The 10,488-nt window shown below is 43.4% G+C and overlaps 1 protein-coding gene across 1 annotated transcript in view; it reads left to right on the forward strand.

Annotated features, from left to right (window-relative positions):
* The first annotated feature begins 8,266 nt into the window (after window positions 1–8,266).
* ERMP1 (endoplasmic reticulum metallopeptidase 1) overlaps window positions 8,267–10,488 on the forward strand; it is a 50,765-nt gene continuing 48,543 nt past the window's right edge. Inside the window, exon 1 of the mRNA XM_075596669.1 lies at window positions 8,267–8,577. Within this exon, the coding sequence (XP_075452784.1) occupies window positions 8,312–8,577 (266 nt within the window). The 5' untranslated portion in view covers window positions 8,267–8,311. The remainder of the gene's footprint in view (window positions 8,578–10,488) is intronic.

Raw genomic sequence — 10,488 nt, forward strand, 5'->3', positions numbered from 1 at the left:
GCGCATGCGCCTCCAGTGTTCTATTTTTTACCAAAAATAGATAAAGATAATCAAAATTCAACTGGTGGCCAATCATTTCTGGCATAGGATCTATGACCTCGAAGTTATCTGAGTATATTGACAGCTATCTCCAGGGTCATGTTAAAAACCTTAGATCCCATTTCAAAGATACAACCAATGTTTTAACCTTTTTGAAAAATATTGAATGGCATGAGGGCTACATTTTGGTCAGTACAGATGTGACGATACTAAGGACTTTGGAAAAAGATAGTGAAATGCCCATATCACAAACTAAGTTCATGATTAGGTGGAGTGGAGGAAAAAACCTTGCAACATAGTTGTCAAAAGCAGGTGAAAAAGGCAATCAAAGATATATAAATGTATCCAAAGCATATGTATCAAGTCCACAATAATTCATCCGGAATAAGATCCTATTATGCTCCTATAAAGGGTATAGGGCCAATAACCAATATGGGGATGTCTGAGGAGACAGTGATGTAGGTCAACCAGACCCCCAACTAATTGGTAAACCAATCCCTGGAGCTGGATCACAATAGCATGTAAGTGAGAAGTAATGTATGTATACTTGTACTCACTGAATCTTGATTGAAGTAAGTTCCCTGGATGAGCGTGACATAAACATGAAGAATATTCTAATATTTATTTTATAACAGAATATAATGCTATGGCACCCCAAATAAGAAAAGTAGTGAAGAAACATTGGGGGATTTTGTTAAGAGACGAAAATTTAAAGAGTATCCTTCCACAGTTTCCCCGTATCATCTTTAGGAAAACAAAGAACTTTAAACAAGCACTTGCTCCCAGTCAGGTAAACACAACAATAACCAAGAATTGGATAAAAGGCCTGAATGGCTACCATGTGTGTAGCAACTGTAGAGGTTGCCAATTTAGTGAGGCAGTTAAAACATTTAGATCAAATGTGACAAAGGAAGAATACGATATACAGTCCTTTATTAACTGCAGAAGTGATTACATGGTGTACCTGTTAGAGTGTGCATGCATACAATATGTAGGAAGGACAAGTAGGCCACTCAAAAGAAGACTAGCAGAACACATAAATAAAATAAGGAAAGGTTTAACTACACACGGCGTGTCAAATCATTTTTTATTAGCACATGGTAGGAATCCAGAAAGGTTAATCTGCAAGGGCATAGAGTGTCCAGTTCCAGATTGGAGGGGGGGGGGAGCAGAATTACAAAAATATCCAAAAGGGAAACATATTGGATATACCAATTGAAAACACTGTCTCCCCTGGGTCTTAATCTGGATTTCGATTTAAATTCTTTCCTGAGGAATTAATTCCCTAAAATAGTCCAACCATTGAACATTGTATAATTTTTAAGGATGTCTGTTCCTATATCTTGTTGAAAATCTTACTCAATTGGCACCATGTCCCCAATGAATTATGATATTTGATTAATTAATGTCAAGAATCCCTCGCCTATATTTATGCAAATGTATCTTTGTGTTTATAGAGATTTTTTTGAGTAAAAATAATGTAAAATTGGGTTTGATGAGGTTAACGTTTGGACAAAAACATAGACTTAATATGATTGATCAAATTCTGCAAGGGCTATAACAGGATGGAGATCCACCCTCATCATATTGCCCCTGATGAAGCAAACACCAGTTTGAGAAAAGTGTAGGGCGGAGTCACGCATGCGCAACGTAGACCGGAGCCGATCACAGTTACCAGCTAACAGAGGAGAAGTAATGAGTACGATGGAGAGCGCGCAGTCCAGAGACCTATACAGGAGGTGTTTTGTCCCTAGAAGGCTCCCTTACATTGGGGGGAGCGCCAGAGAGCCCGCTGACATCCGGATAGACGAACGCAGAAGCGGAGGGTACACGCCGTTGCCGGGACATCCCAGGGCAGGACAGATACAACCTTCTCACACCAGGAACATCCACTCTGCAGGATAAACAGCAGTAAAGGGGCTGTGACGGCCTGAACGGTCACACTGTGCCATTTTAAGAGGAAATTTGTGAGTGTGATTCCAATTGTTTTTATTTTGAAGTGTTAAGTAAAGAATTTTTGATTGTAACAGTATTGCACTATGTTTGGTATTCATTCATTCATTCCATGTGGAATGCAAGCTATGATTTCTACATACAGTGTTTAACATACTGAAGACAGCTATTAGTCACAAGCTAAGTTCCGATCATTAATTTCACCACCACAAGGGTGCATTCTACTGTGTAACTGGGCACTAAATATCTAAAGGGTTTTAGTCAATTAAGGAGTGAACAACCATCCTATAGAGTCACCCTTTATTTAATAATCCGAGGTATTCCAGGGATCACACACAGTGGGGATCCAGTCTGATTATTATACTGAATGGGATTTCACAATAAGGTGGTGACAGGAATACAATATTGTAGTATATATATTGAAGGTTATTCTTTCCAAATATATTCATCGGAGAGATAAGAAGATCCAGTGCCAGGATTCCAGCGCCACAGAGAACTATTTTTGGGTACATTTGATCAAGAAGAGCGCTTTGAACAGGCCTTCAAGTCTTCAGGGTAGCAGGATACTGGACTTTCCAACATATCGGTACCGTATTGACAAAAGTGTACCACTGTAGGAAAGTCTATCTTTGAGCGCTAAAGTTGTGTTTCAGTAGATATTGTTGATAACCTTCCAGAAGTTAGCTGGGTTTGATGTATTCTAGTGAAGATTGTCAGATGAATATTGTGCTTTTGTGTGTCTTGTTTGCCTTGTGCACATGTTCCACAGGCATCTGTAGTGATTAAGATCCGTGGTAATGCCAGTTATTTTGTAGCTTTTCCACAAGTCATCCCTGAAATGGCAGAGTGCTATAAGGTCAGATGTAAGGCACGGAAGGTGGGCCCCCGTACTCTTATTCTGCGTTGTGAAGCACAGAGTTTTAAGAACTTGGATTGGAAATAGTCGAGGGCAGAATCAGGGTCAGGAATTAAATCGATTCTGTGCCAAGGGCAGTTGGTAAGGTCAGCCAGAAACTGTTGTGGGTTAAAGTTTCTAAATGTTCTAGTGAAGAGAAGTTTAGGGCTTGATTGGGGTGGTTTAATTTTCCTTACACAGTACACTTTTGCATGGTCACTGAAAATGTCAGGAAGGATGCCAGAGGATTGGATTCTGCTGGGATTTAAGGAGAGAATCCAGTCAAGCAAGGAATGGTTGTGCGATTTCAGGTTTGTCCGTATGGGTTGGGCAATGAGTTGCGATAGGTTAAGTGATTTAATTTGTGTGTGGATTTTGTGGTTTTTAGAGAAAGCCAATTGAAGTTGAAATCCCCAAGAACAAGCAGCTCACTCTTCTCATTCAGAGAGGAAATAGAGCCAAGAAACTGGGTGATATCAGTCAGGGAATGCAGGGGGGCTTTAGGGGGGCGGTAGATGCCAGCAACCAAGATAGGCTTAGAAAGGGGGGGCAGATTTTGCTAACTCGGATTTCAAAAGAGGGTGGACTTGGGGGGCAATTTAACAGTGTAAATTGTAAGGTGTCTGCAATATAAAATAACACCCTTCCTCCTCTCTTTGACCTATCTCTCCTAGAAATGGCGTATCCCTGAATGGCGATATTTGCATCGGGGGTTTTAGGGGTTAGATATGTTTCTGTGAGAACGATGTACGATGTTACACAATGATGGACCTACCAGAACTTGCAGGAACAATGACTTCTATTCCAGAAGCTCTTGCAATCTAAGACTGCGGCCATGGTGAGCGCTGGAGAGGGCACAAGCGTTCACTCAGCTTCCCCGCCGCCTGCAGCAGGAGAGATCTGTCCTGAATGCAGAGGAGACGGGGAGGCGTGGCCGTAACGTCACAGAGCTGGTTCGCCTCATTGGGTGACCCGATCACGTGACCCGGCCGCCGCCTGCCCGCCGCGTGTGAGAACAGATTTTTCTGTTTCCTTCTGAATTGCTAGCACCGGCGCCTCTGCGTTCGCGCGCTCTATAGAGGCGCATCTATGTGATCACACCACACGCGCCCTCCTGCGCGCCGTCGCGATCACCATGGCCGCAGCCTTACGTCTGGATATAGCGCTATCAATAATTGCTTGTCACAGACACTTATATTTGAACTAGATTCATGCTGCTTCAAATACAGTGTTTTTACTGCTGCAGGCTCAAACATGTACGTCAGTTCAGCACGTCCTTTTCACACTCTCGTGATGGTCATGAGTTTGATTTCCTAAAGGAAAACCCTTTGAATTTGCTGAAGGTTGAATGCAATAGCAACATCCGCAGTCACCCAGCTCAGTCACAATGCCTGGCTCTCTCCTGTGATCTGAGAAAGCTTTGATTTTGAACTTATGTCACGTAATACTTAATTCATACACTATTGAAAGTGAGATGTCGACATCAGTTGAAGTGAATTTAAAAGAAAAGTTATTTTCTCTTTCCATTTATTTGGGGAAAAAAAGTACCCGCGTAATGAAGATCTAACACTTAATGCCGGAACTAGGTATTTTTTCTCCTGCGGCAAGTTCCACCACTCCCCCACCCCCAAATGTATAGAATACCCGCTTTCTTTCCCTCATCTCTCCCTCCCCCTTTCTCTCTTTCTGCCACTTTCTCTTCCCCCCTTCTCTCTCTCCCTTTTCTCCCCTATCTCTCATAACCTTTTTTCTCTCTTGCCCCCCATTCTCTCTTCCCCTCCTTGCTTTCCCGCTATCTCTTCTCTCCCTCCCCTTACTCTCTCCCTCCCCCTTTCTCTCTCTTCCCTCCATTTTCTATCTCCATTTTTCTCTCTCTCCCCCTTTCTCTCCCCACTATCTCTCTTCCCCCTTCCTCTCCCTCTCCCCCATTCTCTTTCTACCTCCTTTCTGTCTCCCGTCTTCCCTTTCTCAGTTAAAAGTCCCATCTTCCTCCCAGTCTCTACCTGTAGAGCAGGGGGGGGGGGAGGTCCGTTCATGCTGGAGACCGGAAGTTGGGACTGACCTTTGGAACGCTTCGCCGGGTGGGAATAGTAGATGGTATGAAACTTGGGTGAGTGATTTCACTTTCTCGCAGCTCCATTAGATGTTGGGACTAGAGATGGGCAAATCTTTCAAAATCCGTTTTCGTGGAATTTCCTGAGCTTTCCATTCAAAATCTGTTCTGCAGTGTAAAATCCGTCGACGGATTGTGCTCGTTTCAACCCATGCGATATTACAAAAATGCAGTGACCCGGCGCTAACAGTGACAACAATACCCCAGTCCAACGATTAGTCCATTTAGATAGGGAAAGTTCTCTTAGTGTTCCAGTTGAAAACGACGTGATGATTCAATTTCTGGCTGTTACTTCAGAACTCCTCCTGTAGTGTAATAAACAAAGGGAGAAAGACCATTAACTGGAACATTAAGAGAACTTTCCCTATCTAAATGGACTAATCATTGGGCTGGGGTATTGTTGTCACTGTTAGCGCCGGGTCACTGCATTTTTGTAATATTGTCTGTAAACGAATTTGTGAGTTATTTGTTAGGCAGGGACCCCATGGCAGCTTTCACTTAGTTATAAGTAGAATATTCTTTACTTATTGTAAACACATAATTAATGGTCTTAGGGTATAAAATCATTACTCATTCATTTCAACCCATGCGGACTAATTTAAATAACCACCATTAAATACAATCCGCTGGTGGATTTTACCAATCCAATCCATGGATTCCTCAATCCGCTTGTAGATTTTAAGAATTCAATCCGTGGATTCAGGAATCCGTGAGCCGATTGCTGAATCCGCTGATTGGAGTCTTAAAATCCACGGATTGGATTGTCCATGATTGATTTGAAAAAATCCGGAAAAGGCATATTCGCTCTTTTTGAGATTGATCCACTGAAATTCGTGGAGCAAAGGGCCCAGCCGATCCGCGGTGGATCCAAATCCGCAAAATAATTTGCCCATCTCTAGTTGGGACTGTGCCTTAAGGTGCAATAGTTTGCATTTCGCATTTGCAACTGAGCCAAAACTGCTACCAAACCATTGAATGTATTCTTATACTGGGAAGTGATATACCATGTCAGTCACTATTCCATGTACCACAGGTAAGAGCTGCTGTAGCTCCACGATTCTTAAATCTCCTGTGGCAGGCAGGCCAACAGGATGTCGCAGCTTCCTATTGGCTCCCTTAGCCTCTGTAGATTTAAACTTCCATATTGTTTACCCAGCCAGGATGCTGCTGGGGGCACTTCCGAAGTTAAGTATCTCAGGAAGCAGGGAGTCGCCGGAGCTTAAATGAACACGGTTCAGCTCCGGGGACCCCCTGGTATAAACCACAAAAAAACTCTAAGCAGAACAACGCCTTTAAAGCTGCAGTTCAAGCAATATCCTACATGTGTGTTTTTTTTAAATAAATCAGTTCTGTACTATGAGAAAATTCTTGCAGCATTACATTTTTTTTTAAATAAAACAATTTCAAAGATATTTTTAATGTATTCTAAGGTAACAAGCATTTTTGATCCTATAGCAACCATATACAAAGTCACATCCCCTTCCCCTTCTGAAACAACATCACCTTTTTGAGCTCTGCCCTCTCTAGCAGTGAACTAATTGAATCTAGTGCCTGCCTGGTCACATGATCTCCCTCACAGAACTTTGCCTGTCAGTGCAGCAGAAGGTTACCCAAGATGCATTTGGTGAACCCCCAGCTGAATTTCACCGATCGATTACAGGAGAACAGATCGAACAGCAACTTTTTTTTTTAAACGACCGCATGAACTGCAGCTTTAATACAGCAAAGTGATACATTTATTAAGTGAAAAAGAAAACAGACTGTCCAAAGAAAGATCATCACTGCATATTACACACACAGGTGTTGAAATCAGGTGATAAAGAGTACTATTATCACATCCTGTCATTATGCTCTCCTCTAAAGTACTATTCATTTGTTCATTTACTTGAACCATCCGCTAAACTCACATTACTATAAGTTTATACTTTGTATCGTTTTTATACCTATTATTTTTATTTTGACCGTACTAATGAGAGAAAAACCAAGTGACAGATAATGTTATGATATTCCATATTCTTGTATTTTACCTAAATGAGTGGTACTTACAGTATTGAGAAAATGATCTGCTTCCACTTACACGTTTGACCTGTAGAGGGGGCACATGTGAAGTCACAGCATGTACAGTCAGTGCAGACTGTAAGGCCGCGTCCCCGTTGGCGCTGACCGCGCTGAGCGCACGGTGCTTGCCGCTTTTAATTACATAAATCTATATCTGCAAGTCCCCACTCACGCGGTGTGCGTGTGCTCGTACGCGGGCACGCACGCTCACTCAAGCTTGGCGCTTGAGTAAACCAAAAAAAAATAACTTTGAAGCACGCTCAATTTGCCCACAACGCCCCCCGCGTGCGCTTGCAGAATAGCCAGGACACCTGGCGCTCATACTTGGAGAGCTGGTGACGTCACCGCTCTCAAGCATGAGCGCGGTCAGCACCAGCGGGGCCGCAACCTAATGCACAGTTAGGCTGCGGACATGGTGCCGCAGCCCGTGCGGAGACGAGCCGAGGCTGAGGGAAAGCGGGTGCTTTCCCTGGCCATAGTACTTGAGCCGTAGGGTGCGTTCCTGGGGGGCATTCCTAGTGACATCACGGAGCTGGTTCGCCCTCATTGGCGAACCACTCACGTGACCGCCCTGTCGCGCGGGAAATCAGTTTTGCATCGCGCGCCCCCTCCTGCCTCCGCAAGCCGCATGTATGCGAACACTGCCCTAAGGCAGTCTGTTCGCTCAGCGTCCGCGCGGTCTGAGGTACCATGGACGCAGCCTTTATGAGGTACGAACGCTGCGCTTTCCATTACCCTTCATAAACTGGTTACCTTTTATCTTACCAATTTTAATATGAACAATTTTACCGTTTGTCATATGTACAATGGGTGAATGTTACTGAAAAGAAGGTTAAATAAATATGGAGAGGTGGCAGGTATGCTCCTCTATGCACACCTGTACAAACAAATAAACCAAGAGACACAACTATTGTTTTCTAGTTGTTGCCATTAGGCAGTGCATGCTGAGAAATTATTTGAAAGGTTTTACTTGAATGCGACATAAGGTGTCTTATGGAATAGCTTAAACCCTCTCACTGACCTTACCCAAAGACAGGTGAGAGGTGAGCTACGGTCTAGAGAAATCTGAGCCTCCGCCTTTTCCGTAGCTCGCCGGTCGGAACGCTCGGAGATAGGCGCTACTTTTGTCACTGCCGCGTGTGCGCTCTGATTGGCTGCCTGTGTGAGCGTGTAATCGCTGATTGGCTGCCGGTGTGAGTGTGTAATCGCTGGTTGGCTGTGGGGTTCTGGTCTGGTCCTGGTGTGTTCCAGGCATGGAGAGCGCGACAGGTGCGGGCTCCGCGATCCGGAGGCTCCGATATGTGACCGACAAGGGGGAGCAGCGCCCGGGAACCGCGGACAATGAGCGTAGCGGCGAGGATAGGAAGCCCCGCGGGGGGGACCGCCGTGCGGTGACCGGAGCCGCCACCCCCGTGCTGCTGCTGTATGTGCTCGGGATGTGGCTGCTGGTGCAGGTGTCCCTGCGCCAACTACTGACCCCCGGGACACCGGGCACGGAGTTCAATGCAACCACTGCCAGGTAATATTATATATATTCAATGCAACCACTGCCAGGTAATATATTGTGTCTGATATATATATATATATATATATATATATATATATATATATATATATATATATTTAAAAAAAAATCCCCCTTTGGAATTGGTGATGACCTCATCAGGTGTATAGTTACGAAATGGTGTTTAGAGAAGAAGATAAGCACATTATAAAGTGCTTGAGAAGGAGCAAGAATTAGGGTCCAACTCGCTTACATAAAATGCCTTTGCCTTTCAAGTTTGGAAGGAGTTAAATAGCATTATCTGCTCCTTCTAGACACACACCCTTCTCTTGAACACACCCTTTGTTTTCTGATAACAGGTAGATCACTAGGTTAGGTAAGGTGTCTGCTTAGGGAAGCTTGATATCTCTGGCTTTTCTTTCTGATTCATGCCAAGCAGGCGGCGCGTTTATTGAATCCAGAAAAGCCATTGGAGGAGTACAGTATATTTATTCAAACATTGTCCTCAAATTGTTGTTGTGCAGCATTTGTTTTTGTCTGGCCATTCTACCTGTTCAGCAAAGAAACAAAATGCACAAAACCTCTCAATACGTGGCAAGTAACTTCCAAGTTGATAACCCAAAACTTGGGTGGACCGTTGCCCTTTGGAAGTTCAATGACAATGCGTGACCTTCACTGCTCTGTCGCCTTTAGAATCTATTTGCTCTCATTTTCTAGTAAAGATAGAGCAGCGATGATTTTGTCTGCAAGTTCTCCTACATTATTCATTGAGATGTGACATCGTACAATGGTTAAGCTGCAGACAAGGCAGGATTCTGGGTAGTGACGACAAGTAGGCATTTCATGTTTAGCTTCCTAACCATTTTTGCATGGATTACTTCGAGCCCATACCTGCTGTGTGACACACCTTGTGCAGGGCTTGGGACTCATCCGTTTGAACTTGGTCACTGGTAGTTTTTGCAGACCGCAGTTAGGTTTCAATGGGTAAAAAAAAGAGATTAAAAACAGAACATTAACATCGCCGTATAGAATACATGAGTGTGTTTGCATGACTTCTATATGTCCACAAACCTGCTTCATAATTTTCCAATTTAATTGGCCTTTATATGTGAATTAGACTTCCTGGGATTGTAACCATGCAAGGTACAACTTGCAGCTTGCACACGTCTGCAAAGTACAGTACAGTATGTTATTTGTGTGCATGGGAGTATTGTCTTTGTAGTTCTCTTTTGGGAAAGCATATTTTGTTTCTTGTTGGCAGGGAACTTGTTTTATGGACACTTGGGTGTGTCGGTAAATTACACAATCTGTGTTTTTATTAAGGCCTCCGTGTCAGGTCTGCAATTCCTTAGTGCTGGTCTTGTAAAAGGCGAGTAAAGCCTGATCGTACAGTGCAACCATTTTGTGTCCACAGGGCAAGGTTTCTTGCCTGGTGGACAAAACCCCTTTCAGCTCGGGACCCAGGGGATCCCCGGAGATAAGGGGAACACGGATGAGATCTGAGGAACCCACTGGTTCCAGATAATTACAAATAATAAAATAATAAAAAAAAAAAATATATATATATATATATATATATATATATATATATATATTATATTATATTATATTTCAGGACTGCTGCTTCAATATGTCTTTGGAGACTGGAAGGGAGGGGTGTACAATATCTGTGGGTACAGAGTGGTCTCGTTCAGAGCAGTCGTTAAGGGAAATATTTTATTGGGCTTTGCTTCCGAGCAAAGGTCTCAGCCATCACACGTCTCCTACGCTCTTTTTCCTTACAAATTGCCTTTATATTTCAGATTACATTGCAATCATAGACTGCACTGTTAATTTCTCTTGTAGGTTTCAACATAGAATAAATATTGCTCTACATTAAATATGGAGTTAAAGACTTGGGAGGGGGTTCTCACAACAATAGCTGAA

The sequence above is a fragment of the Ascaphus truei genome, chromosome 1, assembly GCF_040206685.1.
Source record: "Ascaphus truei isolate aAscTru1 chromosome 1, aAscTru1.hap1, whole genome shotgun sequence".
Lineage (NCBI taxonomy): Eukaryota > Metazoa > Chordata > Amphibia > Anura > Ascaphidae > Ascaphus > Ascaphus truei.